Here is a 19,359-nt window from a genome sequence, read left to right on the forward strand (position 1 = left end):
TGTACTCAGCCAATGAGGAACTAGGGGAGGAACCTTGCACACTAGGGAATATAACAGACATTCAGGTTGTTTTCACTTTCTAACGAAATGCCCAACTGTTTTTCAAAGTGGTTTTAGCATTTGACATTGCCAACAGCAGTGTATGATAAGTCTGATTTCCACACATCCTCTTCAGCAAACTCTTATTTCCTGATTCTAACCATCCTTGTGGGTATGAAGTGATAATTATGGTTTTGATTTATATTTCCCCAATGAATAATGAGGTTGAACATCTTTTCATGTGCTTATGGGCTATTCTTTCCTTGCTAAAAAGGATGTCTACTGTCTAGAGAAATGTCTATCAGATCCTGTGCCCATATATTTAATTGTGTTGTCTTTTTGTCGTTGACTTGTAAGAAGAAGAGTTCTTCATATATTCTAAAAATTGGTCCCTTATTAGACATATGATTTGAAGTGTGAGTTTTTGTTTCCTTTTTATTATTTTATCTTTAGACATCGTCTTGCTAAATTGCTGAGGATGGCCTCAAACTTGTGATCCTCTGCCTCAGTCTCCTGAGCTGCTGTGATTAAAGGCATGTGCCACTGTGCGCCGGCCATTTTTATTTTTTAATTTGAATTTATTTATTTATTTATTTTTCACATTTTTAAAAACCAGAACATTTATTGGGTGGCTACTCACTGAAACTCATAAACTAGCTAGATGTTGCAACAGCTGCCTCCTGGGTTTAAGTGTTTTCAGAGTCCATTCCTGAATCTGTGATATGCAATATTTAGGCACTTCATTTGACAAGTCAAGGTAATTTTGTCTTTTAGTCTTGGCATTCCAGTTGTACTTTCTCCTGTGCTTGGCAGGGCACCAACATTTGCCACAGGTCAACTTCTGAAGGTGGTAGGCTTAGAGTCACAGTAGTAGCACAATGTGTGCACCTTATCATAATGCTTTCCAAACGATGAAATTCCCTTTCTTGTCTTGCTTCTGCTGCCAAGACTAAAGAGACTTCATGGTTCTTTATTTTTTAAATATTTTTATTAATGCATTATAGTTATACATGACATTTGGATTTATTTTGACATAATTATATAAGCATGGAATATAATTTGCTCCAAGTCAATTCCCAGTACTCTTTTCTTCCTCCTCTCCTACCTCCCCTTGTTCCCTTTCCTCTACTCAACTGGTCTTTTCCCATTTCTTTATAGTTTTTTTTTTTTTTTTTTTAAATTAGTGCATTATAGATATACATGAAGGTGAAATTCACCTTCTTGCTTAGGATTGCTTTGGTTATTCTGGCATTTTTTTTTTTTTTTTTTGGACAGGGGATTGATTCCACGGGCGCTTAACCAGCCCTTTTCTATGTTTTATTTCAAGACAGTCTCACTGAGTTGCGTAGGGCCTAATTTGCTGAGGCTGGCCTTGAACTCCTAGGTCCTCCTGCCTCAGCTTCCTGAGTTGTTGGGATTATAGGTATGTGCCACCACACCCAGCTGGCTATTTTGATAATATTAATTCTGCCCATTCAAGGACATGGGAAGTCTTTCCTTCTTCCAAGGTCTTCTTCAATTTCTTTCTACAGTGTTCTATAGTCTTCATTATAGAAGTCTTTTACCTCATAAGTTTTTTTTTTTTTTTTTTAGGTTATTTTAAATGGGATAGTTTTCCTAATTTCTTTTTCAGCAGATTCACCACTAAAATACAGAACAGCAATTAATTCATATATGTTGATCTTGTATCCTGCTGCATTACTAAATTTATTAGCTCTAGAATTCTTCTGGTGGAATTTTCAGGGTCTTCTAAATAAAGGGTCATATTATGATCAAACAGATAATTTAACTTCATCTTTTTCTATTTGTATCTCTTTAATTTCTTTCTCTTGCTTGATTGCTCTGGCTGTGAGTTTCAAGGACTATGTTCAATAGGGATGATGAGAGTGGACATCCTTATCTTATTCCTGTTTTTAAAGGAAATGCTCTCAGTTTTTCTCCATTGAGTATAATGTTGACTTTGGGTTTATCATATATAGCCTTCACAATGTTGAGATAAATTCCTTCTATTCCTAGTTTCTCTTGTGTTCTAAACATGAAGGGGTGCTGGATTTTGTCAAATGCTGTTTCTGCATCTATTGAGATAATCATGTGATTCTTCTTCTTAACCCTATTTATATGAATTATATGTATTAATTTCTGTGTTGAACCAAACTTGCATCCCTGGAATGAAAATGTTATTGAATGCAGTTTGCCAATGTTTTATTAAGGATTTTTGCATCTATGTTCATCAGGAATATTGGTCTGAAGTTTTCTATCTTTGATGTGTCTTTGGTTGTGGGATCAGGGTGATAATGGCTTCAAAGAATGAATTTGACAGTGTTCCCTTCTTTTCTATTTCATGGAATAATTTGAGGAGGACTGACATTAGTTTTTCTGTAAAGGTCTGGTAGAATTTAGCTGAGAATTCATGTGAACCTGAGTTTTTCGTCATTGGAAAAAAATTTTTTGAAGATGTTGATGAACCTTTATTTTATTCATTTATTTATATGTGGTGCTGAGAATCAAACCCAGTGCCTCACACATGCTAGGTAAGCACTCAACCACTGAGGCACAACCCCAGCCCCATGGAAAACTTTTTAACAGCTGTTTCAATTTCATTGCTTGATATTGGTCTGTTTAAGTTTTCATTTATCTTCATGGTTCAATTTGGGTAGGTCTTATTGCTCTAGGAATCTGTCAATATCTTCAAGATATACTAGCTTATTGGAGGTACATTTCCAAAATAATTTCTAATGATCCTCCGGATTTCAAAAGTATCTGTAGTTATGTCTCTTTCTTTTATCTCTAGTTTTGTTGATTTGGGTCTTATCTTTCTTTTGGTTAGTTTGGCTAGGTTTTCATCAATCTTGTATCTTTTCAAAGAACCAACGCTGTTTCGCTGATTCTTTGTATTTTTTTAATTCTCAATTTCATTAACTTCAGCTATGATCTTATTTCCTGTCTTCTACTAATTTGGGTATCAGTCCCTGCTCCTCAGTACCTGGAGGTGTAACATTATACTCTTTGGTATCTTTCTATTTTTTTAACATAGGAACTCAGTGCTATAAACATTCTTTTTAGAATCCTCTTTCTGCTGTCCCAGAGATTTTTGATATGTTGTATCTCTATTTTAATTCATTTCTGAGAATGTTTATTTCTGATTACTTCTATAATACAGAAGTGTTTTCTTTAATCTCCAGGTGTTAGAATGGTTTGTTTTTTATCTTGTCATTGATTTCTGATTTCATTTCATTATGTTCTAATAGGATGTAAGGAATTATCTTATTTTTAGCATTTGCTAGGGTTTGCTTTGTGCCCTAAAATATGACCTATTTTAGAGAAAATCCCATGTGCTTCTAAAGAAGAAAGTGAATTCCACTGTTAATGAATGAAATATTCTACAGACTTCTGTTAGGTATTTTTTCAGTTCAGAAGAGTCTTTACTTCGTTTATGTCTGTATGACCTATATAAGGCTGAGAAGGGTATTGAAATCACCCTGTATTACTATATTGTCATCTGATTTATATGAAAAAGGGTTTGTTTTATGTACATACAAGCACCACTGTTTGGGGCATAAATATTTACAAGCATTATATCTTCTTGTTGAATGATTCCCTTAACCAGTAGGAAGTGACCTTTGTCTCTTCTCATTAATTTTGGCTTTGTTTTCAGTTTCATTTGCATGGTATACCTTTTTCCATTCTTTCATCTTTAGTCTTTTGTCTGTAAGGTGAATCTCTTGAAAACAACATATGGTTGAGTCTTGTGTTTAAATCAATCTGTCAATCTATGTCTTGATTGAAGAATTTAGACCATTACAGTCAGTGTTATTATGCAGAGATGATTTTTACTTCCTGCCATTTTAATTTTATTTCTAATGCTTAATGCTTTCAAATTCTTTTAGTTTCTGCTTCTCATGAAAGGTTTTTATTTCATCTTAAATTCTGAAGGATGGTTTTGCTGGATATTATAGTCTTGGTTGACACCTCTTTTCTTTCAGAGCTTGATCACTGTAAGCCCTCCTGGCTCTCGGAGTCTGGATTCAAAAAACAGTTGAAAATGTGATCTGCCATTTTTCTTTTGCAGCTTTTAAAATTCTGTCCTTATTCTGTATATTAGTCATTTTCTGTATAATGTGCTTGGAGAGGATCTTTTCTCATCTTGCCTATTTGGGGTTCTATATGCTTCTTGTATTTGAATTCCCATCTCATTCCTAAGATTAGGAAATTTTTCTGTTATTATTTCACTGACAAAATTGTGCATTCCTTTGCAACCTTCTACCCCCAATGAATCTTAAATTTGGTCTCTTAATGTTATCCCATATTTCTTGAATATTCTGGTCATGGTCCCTTAACATCTTTATTATCAACTTCATTTTCAAGTTTATATACTGTCTTGAAAGTCTGAGAATCTATATTTAAAATGGTCTAATCTATTGGTGATGCTTTCCAATGAATTTTTAATTTGGTTTATTGAAACTTTCATTTCCAGGATTACTGTTTAGTTCTTTTTCAGAATCTCCATCTACTGAAATGATCTTTCACTTCCTGTATCTTCTAAGCTCATTCCTTACATATTCGTTTAGTTCACTGAACATTTTAACTGATGGTTCTTTTCTTAACACAAAATTACTTAATTCCGATGAATTGAATATATCTATTTTTTCTTCTACTACTTGGGCTTTTGGTGTTATATCTAAGAATCCACTGTCATGGATTGGATGGGAGGGCAATAAGATTTATACTTATGCCTCCTCATAAAAATTTTATAGTTCTAGTTCTTACTTTTAGTCTCTTATTTTGCATTCATTTTTGTACACAGTATGAGGTAAGGGTTCAACTTCAATCTTCTTTAATTTCGTAGATGTTTTACAGCTTTCAGAGCATAAAATTTACACTCATTTTGTTAAATTTATTCCCTAAATATTTTATTCTTTTTTAAATTTATTTTTTTAGTTGTAGATGAACACAATACTTTTTTTCTACTTATGTGGCACTGAAAATGAACACTGGGTAGAGGCAAGCATTCTACCACTGAGCCACAACCCCAGCCCTAAATATTTTATTCTTTTTGATACTATTATAAATAACTTTTTAATTTCATTTTTAGATTAGACATATATCATTTCATAGGTATTGCAGAAGCACAAAGTATTATGTCTTTTGATTCAGTAGTATTACCTCAATATCAACTAAAACTATTTTATACAAGTGAATTTTCCAAATAAGTGACACCCCCTCATTGAGAATTAAAAAGGAATATCATTTAAAATAAAAATGTTTCCAAAGTTCCAAGTTTCAGAAAGAAAATGACTTTTTTTTTCTTAATAAATCTGGTCAATATGAATAATAATTTATATTTCACCACTTGAGTAATGCTCTAAGGGGCTAATCAGGTAAATAAGGCTATTCTGCCTAGACTGTTCTCCTTTGTGTAATTTTTCCTCTCTGTTATTAGTCTGTCAGTGATGCATTATTAATACCCGTTTCCTTCTGTTTTTCTAGTCTATAGAAGACTAAGAAAAATGAATAAGCTTATTAGAAATGTATATTAAGTACAGAACATAGAGGCTAAAAGTACCAGACTAAAAGTCTAAAGAACAGGAACTTGGGAGAACACAGATCTTAACAATCTATTTTGGCTGCTAAGAGGTTTTTTATTTTTAGTATTGCTTTGGTTTGTTTCCTAGTCCTCAGTTTTGTTCCAGAGAACTGGAGCTTGTTAACACAACGTTACTATATTTAGTTTTACTATAACACAGCTAAAAATTTCAGCAAATGTAATTTATAATTCTAATTTATGTTACTACAAACTTATGCTCTATATAAATTTTCATGCAAAATTCTACATTTAGCCTTGACTACATTTAAACATGAATATTTTAGGGTAGAATAAAGGTAGAAGAGTATATTTGTCATGGATATGTAAATTTCCTGCCCAATATATATTTTCTGCCCAAAATTAAGTTATCCAAGTCACAGAAGAAGGCATATTTCTGATAATAATCTATTTTCATGAAAATGTTTATTGTGCTATTTATTTATAATAAAGCTAGATGGGGCTGGGGTTGTGGCTCAGTGGTTGAGTAGGCATGAGGCACTGGGTTTGATCCCCAGCACCACATTAAAAAAAAAACTAAATAAACAAAATAAAGGCACTGTGTCCATCTACAACTAAAAAATAAAAAAAAAATAAAAAAAATTTAAAAGCTAGATGTAACTGGAAACCCAAGTTTATGGTTAATAGCTCTAGTAACCCACATCAAAAAATAGAATGTGGTAGGGCTGGGGATATAGCAGAGCACTTGCCAAACATGTGCAAGGCCCTGGGTTCAACACAATACTGGGGTGGGAAAAAAAGCCATTATATTTGTAAAAATAGGCCTAAAGACTGAGGTAAGAGGAAGTGTGTGGTCAGCCTGGGGAACTTAATGAGACCCTATCTCAAAATAAAAATTAAAAAGGGACAGGGTTGTAACTAAGTGGTAAAGCATTCTGGGTTAAATCCCCAGTATTACAAATGAATAAATGAACGAATGAATGAAAATGTAAATAAATAAAAGCATAAGAACGAAATATAGGAATTTAGTAAATAAAAAAGCAGAACCCAGAAAATATCTCCAATTTTGTTTATATGAAAGTATACATACATAAATATACACACACAACAAAACAAAGACTTTACCCAAAGTTATTGTGATGAGGTTATATTGTCTACACCCCAACAGAAATGCCCAAATCAGCAAACAAAAATAAAACACCAAAAGCTTCATGAATTAGAATTATTCTAAATCTGTTATCTAGATGCTCAAATCTAAATTATTTAATCATCATTTAGGTTAATTTATGTTTATTATAAAAAAAGATTAACAAGTATAAAAAATAGCATCACAAGTTCAAAAAGAGCCTCATTTGCTAGGTATTAACATGTTGACTCCTAGTTTTACAATAAAACATTAGCCCAAACTACCCAGGAAAGACCTTTAATCAAAGAAACACTTTTAGAGTCACTTAAATCACAAGGCATTACTGTCTCAGCTCTTTGCCATCCCAACAAACTGGAGGAGTGCTCATTATTCTTCAGATATGAGTACCACTGGATAAACTGGTTGCTTCATGTTTTTAAAAAATACATAAAATTTGCCTTTTGGGAGTAGGGAGAGTAAAATTACTGTAGTTAATTTATTTTTTCAGTGGGAGTGAGGGGGCCAAAAGATAACATGTAATTCCTTCTAAGTTTTCTCATGGCATACAGAATAACATCCAAAATCTATACTATGGCCAACACAGCTGCTCAAGAACAGGTTCTGCTCACATCTCTAGCCTCATTTTCCAAAACCAATTCTCCACACTGAACACTACATACATTTTAGTAATATGCACTCCAAGTAACACTGGCATTTTTTACATTTTCTTGTGTTTCATACTTCTAAGCTTTTGTATGGTACTGATCCTTCCTCTTAGAATGTTCTTCCCCTTACCCTGGACTTCTTTCCTTAGTGTTCAATACCAGCCTTGAAGATTCAACTCAAGTATGTTTGTGCAGATTTTCTGGCATTTGCAAATTCTAGTTGAAATATCACTCTCTCCTTCTAAGTCACCATTACATCCTTGTATATATAAAGAAATTATTTTCTGAGTAGACTACATGATAGTTATATGTGTAATTCTCCAAATAGTGAACTCTATGAGAGCAGGGTCCATGTCTTACATATAATTTTTGTACCCTCAGGGTCTAACTAAATGCCAAAACACAGATGCTCAATATAAATTGTTAAATGAGTAAATGGCAAAGTATTTATGGAAATCCACAAATAGTTCTTTACTTGAACATAGTGCAGTGTTTATAATATCCTTCACTTTGGTTTTACTCTAAATTTCAGAATTTGTACTTTGCAATAATTTACTGATTCTTTTTCTCCTCAATTCCTGGAAAATCTCTAAAGATTAAGGTTGGGGTAGTATACAACAGAAACTAAACAGTGTTACTCAAAGGTGAGGTCATTAGTGATCATTTTACATTTTATCTTTTCCTCATAATAGGTAATTAATTAAATGTCAATGATTATGACGCTTGTAATGAGATTTATTTTAATGTTAAAAAACACTACACTTCAGCATGTGGTTTTTCAATTGCACACTTCATCAGTAAATGGGGTAAGACTACGTGGTATAACAGAAATGAGTTCGGGATGTGCCAGATCTGAGTTCTAGTTCCAATTCTGTGGTGAGCTGGTTGTTTTTCCTGAACCAAGTTATTTAATTTATAATTTATCTCAACTTCAGAATTATAATAGTCGGACTGAACTGGGCAATATTAAGGGGTTTTTTTGTTTGTTTTTGGTGGGGGGACAAGGGATTGAATTTAGGGGCACTCAACCACTGAGTCACATCCCCAGTTCTTTTTTTTGGTATTGGGGGATTTGGAGCCAGGGCCTCATGAATGCCAGGGCAAGCACTTTACCACTGAGCCACATCCCCAGTCCCCCAGTCCTTTTTCATATTTTATTAAAGACAGGGTTTCACTGAGTTCCCTAGGGTCTCGCTGATTTGCTGAGACTAGCTTTGAACTTGTGATCCTCCTGCCTCAGTCTCCTGCGCCACAGGGATTACAGGTGTGCACCACTGTGCCTGGCTACTAAGGGTTTTTACAGGTCTAAAACTTAAGTTACTTAGTTGATCTGAACTTTATGTATCTATTAAGTCAGTCAAAGTTACCACAACCTTTTTGGAAGCCCAGGACCATTCTTGTCTCTCATTAAATTTACAGTCATCTTTTTTCATGTGAACTGTTGCTATCAAGTTATCGGATCCAAAAGTGAATAGTACAAAATTGAACTGTAGTTTGTGAACCACAGTTAGGACTTTCTTTCAACTCATTGCTTATTTAAGATAACGTTGAATCTTTGATCCTGTTAAGCAGAGTATTTGTTGCCACACCCAAAGTATCGTGTTGTGTATAGGATCCATCAGTACTCTGTTGTTCAGCACCAATGATGGCAATGATCGATTAACTAATTCTCTTTGATAAAGACAGAAGTAGAAATCAACTTAATTATCACTCAGTTTACATTTCTACATGTTACCAGAATATCACAAAAGTCCTAAATAAATGCCTTGGTGAAGGGAAAAGGCATAATATAGAGAGACATCTAGTTTAGCATGACAGATAAAACGTAGGCATTAAGCTCTATTCTTTTCCCCAAAGCCCACTGAAATGACAAAAGAAACAAGGACAAAGAGAATAGGTGAGGAAAAAACAGATTAGACATGTCAACATGTTAGAAGATGAGAAGTGAATAGACAAACAGTAACTGACTTAGAGCTGAGAGATATATAGCAGAAAAAAGGTATCTAAATGATAGATTACCTACTGATATAGAAATTTTATAATTCTTTTGGAGACTTTAGGGGAAGAATTAATGAAAGGTATGTAGATAAATAAGAAAAAACATTTTTTAAAAATCAAATATGAATAGTTTATAATTCTTTTGAAAGAAAGGATGGTATCATACTAAAAAGGAAATACAACTGTGCTCTGAAGGCTCAGCTGTGAACAGTCTCAGAGCCATAATACTGTAAATGTAGAAAGTATTGTAATAAAAAATATGACATACTCTAAAAGGAAAGGAAAGGAAAAAAAATAAAAAATATGACAAATGTATATTGGGAGAACATGGCAAATGAATGTATGTTAGTATAGATGGCATGTGAGGAAATCAATAAAGAATAACTAATGTTGAAAATAATAAAGATAGAGAACATGATTAAAAGTCAAACCACTTGCCTGTAGAGGACTTTAAAATCTATGAACTATAGATTTTAAATTAAGAATAACTTAAGAGTAAGATCAAATAAATCGATCATTAAAAAAATATATCTATGGCACTTTCTTGCCTTAGTAATCCCAGCTTGAAAAAAAATGGATTCATCTCACATTAAATGTCTTTGAAAGACTACAATGGCTGGCAGTGAACTTCACTTCCTTTGTTAAGAGCTTTGACTTTTTCTTGAAAAGTACACAATTTAAGTTCAGTTTTCTCCTTAGGTTATATGATTGACCACATGGAAATACTGATTCTGAATTTCCCTCATTATCATCTTTTTTTAATACACTTTTGGTGCCCATAACCATCCGTTTCATTGTCCTGCTCAACAATTCTGAATTGTTTTAGCAAGCATGGAAGTTCTACTACTAAATTATCCTGATTAACTAGCCAAGATGCCAACATATAATCCTCAAAGTATCATATCTGTGACACTTCTAAAATTATCACAACAACATGATGCAGACTGCTTTTCAGTAAACGTGATTGAACTCTTCACTCTTGGTTTTTGATCGACTACACTTTTGGCAGAAAGCACTCTTTTTTGCGATCTCTTAAAGCTACTTTAACTCCAACAAATTGTGTTGGAGTTAAATTAGAGTATGATTCCATATGAAATTTGAACTATGATACTACTAGAAACAAGAATTTTATATACATTTGATGTTCATAAGAAATTTAAAATCCATTTTGTCTGGAATTGTAATTAAAATTGAATCTCTTCACAACATATTGTGGAATAAATACAAATGATACAATCTATCACACGCCTATAAACTAGAAACCTAAAAAAAGACTTCCCTTACTAGGGGAAAAATATGTTTGTCAGTTCTATAATTTAAATATACACATAATCTAACATACATATGTATACATATACATGTCACCATGCAAAATTTTGACAACTGGTAAATATAGGTAACAATATATGATGGAGAGTCAACATCCTAGTCTTTTTACTTTTTGGAAGACTGAAAATTTTCTTCATACAAAGTTGGGGAAAAAAAAATAAAACCGAAGTTTTGGAAGAGTTTCATATTATGTATAAAATCCAAAGTGTGTATCAAGCACTGCCTTAAGTGGACATATATTATCTGAATTAGATCTTTACCACAAATTTGTAAGGTAGATATTATTATCTTTATTTTACAGAGGAAGAAAATGAAACTCAAAAAGATAATCTGACTTCAAGAAAAGGAAAGGAAGGAAAAGACTTTGAAAACTTGTTTTAGTTTGTTCCATCCACAGAACCTAAAAACTTGCAAATTTAAAATAAAACTTCATATTGCAACAGCACAATATACTGTTTATATTTAGTTGGTTGGCTGAATTTTTGGAAGATAAAGTTTTGTTTAAAATGTTAATATTTCCAAAGAAACTATTAATGAAAAGCATTTGATTTTACAAGGCCTATAAGAAACACCGTTAAATTTTCTTTTATCTTAAACCTATATTCTTTAAAATGAACAATTTAAATAAAAGTTAAAACAGCAGAACCATACCTTTAAGAAAAAAAATCTTACTGAAAACTCAACATACAGAAAATTTTTAGATTTAATATGGAAAGTCCTACATGGTTACTTTTCCTTTCCTAGTCCCTTGGTGTGAGAAACAGAGGTTCTAAGACACTGTGGAATATAATATGAAACCAAAAGCTTTATATAATATTTATTGGTAATTTTTTTTTTTTTGCTTTGTTTTGTAGTATTGGGGATTGAAACCAGAGGTACTGAACTACATCCCAGCCCCCTTTTTAATTTTATTTTGAGAGAGTCTTTCGGAGTTGCTGAGGCTGGCCTTCAGCCTCCTAAATAGCTGAGATTACAGGTGTGCATCTCAAACCCACTTTGTGCTCAATGTATTTTTACATCATTAATCAGATATAAAAGATGGAGAAGAACAAAGAGGGTCAATTCTTTGTGCCTCTATTTTCTTGTAGGTAAGCAAAAAACATTCTCTAACCCTATTCTACTTCACAAGGATAATATCAAGATTATTAAAATTACTTGCAAGGCTTTTTAGTCTATGTGTAACAAAACTGCAAATATACATATCCTTTGACTCAAAGTACCCTAGAGTAGGATTTAGCCTAAGAATATCAGGGATGCTCAATACAGTCTTTAATAGAATATTTTTAAAAGGAAAATAATTTATATGTATAATGAGATTAGCTAAATCAATTATTGAATATACAGATATCAAAAATGAATTATCCACATTTAAGTTGGAATAAGATGTTCATTATGTATGAAGTGATAAAAAAGCAGGTTTATAGCACAATTTGACTACATTTCTAAAATACATGCTAATATAAATTTTGAAATTCTGAAAAATTAAATCATAAGTGATCATCTGTGGAGATACTTCTAAAGTAGAATTTAACTCTTTGGCAACAGGCATGTTATTCTTTTAAAAATGTGCTTTAAAGGAAACTTTTTGGCTTTTGTTTACTTATTTTCTCTGATTACAAAATACACGTGGCTCACTTTTAAAAAGGCAGGTAATTAATTCTGTGTGTTCTTTTTCCTGTTAAATAAATGAAATATCTCAGAAATATTTAAACAAAAGTAAAAGAAAGGCAATAATCAATCCTCTTGCGTTCAACTTCCGTTCTTCAAATACTTCCTCTTCCAGCATCCCTTCTTCTCCCAGTCATAAAAGTTCTACAAAGTATCATCTCAGTACCCATGATCCTGAATTCATCAACACCTACATGGTGATAGTTTCTTAATCTTATGTCAAATCCAAACTTTATAAATCTCAGATACACATTGCTACATATGTGCCACACATTCTTCAAAGTCAATGTATTCACAAACTCTACCTTACCTGCCCTTCCCCACCACAATCTCAGATGCATATTTCCTAATTCCATTAAAGGTTTCTTCAATCATATGGTCTCCCGAAAATGGCAAATTTAGTCACATTTGACTCTGTCCACTATAATAATTGGTGAACAAATTCTATCCTGAAATTTTATATTTACCTTTTCCTTTGTCCATCTCATTGCCATTCTGAAAGCTAAGCTAAGAACTAAGGCCCTGCCATTTCTGACCTGGACTATTCAGCCAAACATTTTTTGAGCACCTACTACATATCACGCACAGTGAAAGGAGTTGGAGATATAAAGATTAATAAAGTAAAGTGTTGCCTCTCTCAACCATATCTTAGAATTGAGAGATAGGAGAAAATACAATGCAGTAAGTACCACAATTAGAACAAAATCTTCTAAGTATCAACTTCTTTCCTATATGATCTAGTTGTACAATTACCTGAATTTACTTTCATTCTAGAATACAAACAAGATCATATCACTCCTCTATTGTAAAACCCTTGATGATTCCAACACACTGTCTATAGGAGAAAGTTCAAATGTTTTAATATCATGTAAACACTTCACAATCTGGTCCCAATTTGCCTAACATGCACTTCACATCCTATGACCCTATCATGTATAACTAGATGCTGCTCTGATAATATGCTGGGTGCCTTCCAAACACTTAGTGCTTGTTCATCCCTCAGCCAGAGAGAGTCCTTCTTCCTTATACCCACCAGTAGAAAACCTGTCCTATTATCAAATGATACCTCCTCTGTGAATCATTCATTAACCTTTGCTGCCAGTGTTCCCCCACTCCCTAGTATTGGGGATATCCTGAATTAAAGTGAGCTCTACCATGGAGCACATCCTGTAATTTTTTTATTTTTTGAGACAGGATCAAGCTAAGTGGCTGAGGCTAGCCTCAAATTTGTAATCCTACAGTCCCAGCCTCTTAAATCACAGGGATTACAGGAATGCAGCACTGCACCTGGGTCAATGTAGTTTTCATAAAATCTATTATAATGCTTCTTACTTTATATTATAATTTTGTTTTTTGTTTGGTTTTTTCCCCCTCTCTACTACTACACCATGTATCCTTAGTGACAGAAACTACATCTTTTTTATGGTACTGGGGATTGAACTCAGGGGCACTCAGCCACTGAGCCACATTCCCAGCCCTTGTATTTTATTTAGAGACAGGGTCTCACTGAGTTGTTTAGCACCTTGCTTTTGCTGAGGCTAACTTTGAACTCAATGATCCTCCTGCCTTAGCTTCCTAAACTGCTTCGATTAACAGGTGTGCATTACCACACCCAACAGAAATTGCATCTTATATTATTTGTAAGCTTCCCAAAGTCCAGTTTTAGTAAATATTCAAAAAACGACTGTTAAATGGTAGGGGGCAAACAGATTTGCAGAGAACCAAAATGTACTACTCATTACTTTTTTTTTTTGGTTCTCCGGAAGCCAAGAGTATACCTAAAACCCTAAGTTCACTACCTACCACCACCCATAAATACCTGGAACACAAAGAAAACCATGTTTTAATTTTCTCTTTTCTAGCTAGCATTTATCCCACAAATAACAGTAAATAATACATAGAGAAGTCCTGCTCCTGAGGCTTATATTCAAGTGGGAAGAGGCCATTAAAAGGTAAACAGTAAGTAAGATTACAAATACTGATCAATGTGTGAATTTTAAAAAGCAGTCTGATGGTACTGAGGGTGCTTACAGGAGATACATGCCACTTTAAACATTAGTAGGAAAAAAGTCACAGATTTCCTTGAGAAGGTAATTTTAGGAAAAGAAATCTGCAGGCAGAAGCAAATAAAAAGAAATACACTTGGCTGTCTGAGAGACAGTAGAGACAATATGTCTAGAAAAAGAAAGAAGAGAGCCGGCATGGTGGCAAATGCCTGTAATCCCAGCAACTTGTCTGAGGCAGGAAAAATATAAGTTCAAAGTCAGCTTTGGCAATTTAGCGGGGAGCCCTAAGAAACTTCGGTGAGATCCTGTCACAAAATAAAAAAAAGGACTGGGGATATGGCTTAGTGGTTGAATGTCCTTGGGTTTAATCCTGAGTACCAAAAAAAAAAAAAAAAAAAAAAAAAGAGGAAATGAGTTTGGAGAAGTAGGGCCTTCGTAGGTGGAGTCATGGTAAAGAACTCACAGCACCTGCTTGGGTTTGGCATTTTCTAGTCTACTATTTCTGTTGTCTGCATATTCATCTACTTTCTCATAGCAGAGCAAGAGAATGATGGATGGAATGGGGTTCACAGTCCACTCTACTGTTGGGCAGATGCCAAATGGTCCTCAAAGTACCTCTCCTGGTTTCTGCTGATTAGAAGTATTGCTAGATATAATGTTGTGAAAATATGGTCCCAGGACTAATGAAAACATAAGCACACAAAAATAAAACCCCTTTCAAAGAAAAATAAGTTCTTTCCACTAATTACAAGACAAGTCAAATGAGTAATATCAAGATTACTAGATTCACTGGAGGAAATAAAGACTTCTTCTTGCAAAATACATAGGGGTTACAAATATATCCTTTTAACTGAATGAATTTTTCCATTCCCATGTAAACTTGTAATACAAATCTGGATCTCAATGATTAAATAAATTCCCAGTTTCACTACCCAAGGTTTTTCTTCACTTTCACAGAAATTAAAAGTTTCTGACAATATGAGAATGTACAAATTGATAAGTATTAGGAACTGCCTCTCAGCAGTATCTTTGTGGATATTTATGCCATAATCTATTTAATGCAAGCATTACTGTGATGGTAAAACAAAGTCAATCCATTACATAAATGAATATTTGTGAAACTAGTTGCTAAAGCAACTGAGTAGTTGCTAGGAAGTCAACCAGTGTGAAATTACACATCTTACTCCTCAGTAGCATCTGCTTGGCTTTGCTCACTCGAATAAGAACAACTCTCTAAATATAAAGACCCTTTCAGTATCCTAGTAAGGTCCTAAAATTCCAGAATGCAAGCTTTTCACCAGTAAAATAAACACATTCTCAAAATCACTAAACTCAATTTTATATCCAGTGATCTCTGTTTAGTATAGTAATGTTTCCCTAAGACTCTCTAAGGCAGATCAGAGGTAAGATTTTTTCCATATTTTGCAAGCTCATCAGAAGCAGCAGAGGCATCATCAAACAATAGTCATCTTGTGTTCCTTCTCTCCCTTTTCTCCAAGGGTCAAAGTTTCTTAAAATAAGTCTTTGTAGGGCCCCAAGAGCTATGAAGCCTAAAAGGGGCTACTTTTTACATTCTCCAAGCTGAGCCCATTCATAAGGTCATTATTTTCTCTTGTCCACTCACATAGGATGGCTCATTAAAATGTATATAAATACCCTATATACCTTTTTCTCAATCTCATCTTCAAACTGGTTGTTGTCATTGTTTATCATTTCACCCACAGATTAATACTTGATTGGGAAATAAAATTGCATGATTTCTCCCTGGAGTCCTAACTCAATCTTAATGTTGGGAACTCTAAGAAACTGTGTAATGGAAAACTTCTCTGTATGGGATATAGATTCTTACAGACTAAGTCTGGATATTACTGAGGAAGAATTAACTCTTCTCTTTTCAGGGTAGAGTCTGAACTAAAGCAAGGCCCTACTACCTTCTAAAAGTGTGATTCGAGAACCAACAGCATCTGCATTAGGTAGGAATTTGTTAAAAATGCAGAATTTAGGGCTCTATCTCAAACCATGTAAATCAGAATCTGGATTTTATTGATAACTTGGCTGCATCTATACTTATAAAATCTCAGAATTATTGAAAAAATGTAAAGCCTATCACACATAGACCTTGAACAATAAAATTATGACTCATAATGACCATAGTCCCCTTCATGAATCCTTTATTTCTTATACTGACAGGTCCTATTTAAGAGAAACTTCCCACAAAACTATAAACTGTTGTCTTGAAACATACCAAGCTTATTATTGCAATTGTTGTTTAGTGGAAGCCACTGATCCGATTTCTTACCTAATCTGAGCTCTCCGAAGTTCCCACACCCTATCTTCTTGCCAACCCTGAAGTTGGGTCCTACCATAAGAACCCCAGAGGATGTCGAGGAGCCAGATGGTCGAGAGCAGTGTGCACTCCTTTGTGCCATGGGTTTAGTTGTCCGTTGTCTTTCATCCTTTTCCCTACTAGGATGGTCCATGATCCTACACGACAAAGTCTCTGTATAACGAGTAGCCTCAGTGTGTATACCTCTCTTCAATATAAAAGTATGTCCAAATAAACCGTAGTCAGAGAAATATAAGAAGTTCTTTTGGCACCATATTTATGTTTCTAATGTATCTCCAGAAGATGAAAAACCATTGATTAGTTCCTGTAGGACATGTAGTCTGTAGGTCTCAAGCATAGGAGGACATTTTGTAACCTAGGTAAAAATCAAGAAAACATGCAGTTAAAAATTAAATTTTAAAACAAACTGAGAAAGTCACTACTAATTAGAATGGATCCTATCCAAAGATGAACAAAATGGATAGCTTCCTGAAATAGGTTTTAGTTTCATATCCTCCAACAGTTTAACCATCTGGATTAAGTTATTCATGTGTTAACATAAGCTCAGTGGGCTGCAAACTATGGAAACTAAGGGAACATACAAGCCTTTACCATAAAATGGTTTCTTCTAGTAATGTACATATGACCAAATACAAAGTATTTGTTGGCTTTCTCATCACAGGTTAAAAGAAAGATCTAATGAGGTCACGGCCAAGTTAAATAAAATGTGGACAATTTAATTACAAGTTCTCTTCTTTTTAATTTATCTAGAATTTAACCAGAAATGAGGTTACTCACTCACTGCCTCTCTTTCCTATTCCATCATTTATCAAGCACTGGCAGCATTTAGGCAATTCAAAATGTTACCATTTAACATATACTACTTCTAGGAAGGTATTTCCCAAACCCGATTGGTACTAAGTAGCTATAGACTGGAGCTTTGGAAAGCTCAACCTTTGGTCTAGTTTTTGATGTGGATTTAGTATGCAATGACAGAGTTCCTAAAGGAAATCCATTACAGAAACTCAAAGAGAAAATAAAGCCAAGAAACTAAAAAATCTTAAACATAATATTCATCCCTACCAGATTTCCCCAATTGAGCTGAATGTAACACAAAAGTTTACAATGAGATAATTCTGATGCTGTAATTGATAATCCATGTAAGTATCTGGAATATTATGTTTTGGTTTTTGTCCATGGTTTCTGGTTCATTACTCCAGTAGCCCTTGTTATTTCCTGAAAAGACTCTTTTTTTTTTTTTTTTTTTGGGTGGTGCTGGGGATTGAACTCAGGGCCTTGTGCATGCTAGGCAAGTACTCTATAAACCGAGCTATATCTGCAGTCCTTGTTATTTCCTAAGACACCAAAATAATGTTAGGGTGCTTTAGACCTCACAGGCAGGCCTCAGAAAACAAAATATAACCTTCCTTTTGCCCTCCTTCTACCTGCTCCTTTTTCTCCCCAAGGCAAGCCATAAAAACTAGAATTTCTTTTCCCCAAGGCAAGTTACACTGTGAGTTCTTAGAACTTCCCACAACCTATCTTCTTGCCAATTCTGAAGTTGGGTGCTACCATAAATACCCCAGAGCATATCTATTCTCCAATGCCAGTTCCCCTGCTCCTACTGTGGAGGTGCTGGCCATAAAGAAATTCTCTGACCAATCTTGTTTCATAGAAGATCTTAATACCCCCATTTGAAAAAGGGCTCTGCCCCATACCTGGCAAGAAAGAATGCTGCACAGAGAGGCAAAAGAATCTGAACAGACAGGCTTGCTGGGTTTCCCCACTGTCAATTATTAACATAAGATCATATGCTTTTATCCAATCATATTTCTGCACAGTTGTCCACACTTCAATCATGCCTACACAATGAAGTCTTCATAAAGAAGACAAAGGACAAAACTTGGAGAACTTCTGGATAGCTATTAACATAATTATAGACTGGGAGATTCCTGAAAGGTGTCATACCTACAGAGAGCAGGGAAATCCTGTACCCCTTGCCCCATACCTTACCCTATGTATCTCTCCTTGCGTATCCTTTGTACTATTCTCTATAATAAACCAGTATATGCTTTTCCCTGAGTTCTGTGACTCACTTAATGGAATGAACCCAAGGAAGGGGTTGTGGGAAGCCCTATTTATAGCCAGTCACTCAGAAGCAGAGATAAAACAGGTTTAGGAATGGCATCTGAAGGGTGGGAGAAGGGGACCATCTTGGCAACTTTTTTCTCAACCTGTGGGATCTGATGCTATCTCCTGTCTATGTCAAAATTGAATTGAATTAGGACAAGGACAGCTAGTGTCCACTGCTGCAGAAATCTTGCTTGCTTGCCGATGGGAAGAAATCCCTATACCTTCTGGGATCACAGAAGTCTTCCATGTTGATTATTAAGGTGTGAGAACAGAGAAAAATCAATCCTGTTTTCTCAACTCAATGCCCTTAAGGAAAAAAAAAATACTCTTATTGTCACCATTCATGTGCTAAACCCGTGCTTATGTTTCATATTTAAAAATAATCTCTTAGCCAAGCACAGTGGCACAAGCCTGTAATTCCAGTGGCTTGGGAGGTTAAGGCAGGAGGACTGCAAGTTCAAAGCCAGCCTCAGAAATTAGCAAGGCCCTAAACAACATAGCAAGACCCTGTCTCTAAATTAAAAAAA

The 19,359-nt window shown here is 34.4% G+C and overlaps 1 protein-coding gene across 8 annotated transcripts in view; it reads right to left on the reverse strand.

The window, feature by feature from the left end:
- The window catches only part of CSNK1G1 (casein kinase 1 gamma 1), a 165,149-nt gene that overhangs the window by 96,045 nt on the left and 49,745 nt on the right, over positions 1-19,359 (reverse strand). For all 8 annotated transcript variants that reach the window (XM_079125712.1, XM_079125711.1, XM_079125706.1 and 5 more), the window contains one exon: positions 16,673-17,075. In XM_079125712.1, the coding sequence (XP_078981838.1) occupies positions 16,673-16,853 (181 nt within the window). In that variant the 5' untranslated portion in view covers positions 16,854-17,075. The remainder of the gene's footprint in view (positions 1-16,672; positions 17,076-19,359) is intronic.

Source organism: Sciurus vulgaris (assembly GCF_902686455.1).
Source record: "Sciurus vulgaris genome assembly, chromosome: 2".
Lineage (NCBI taxonomy): Eukaryota > Metazoa > Chordata > Mammalia > Rodentia > Sciuridae > Sciurus > Sciurus vulgaris.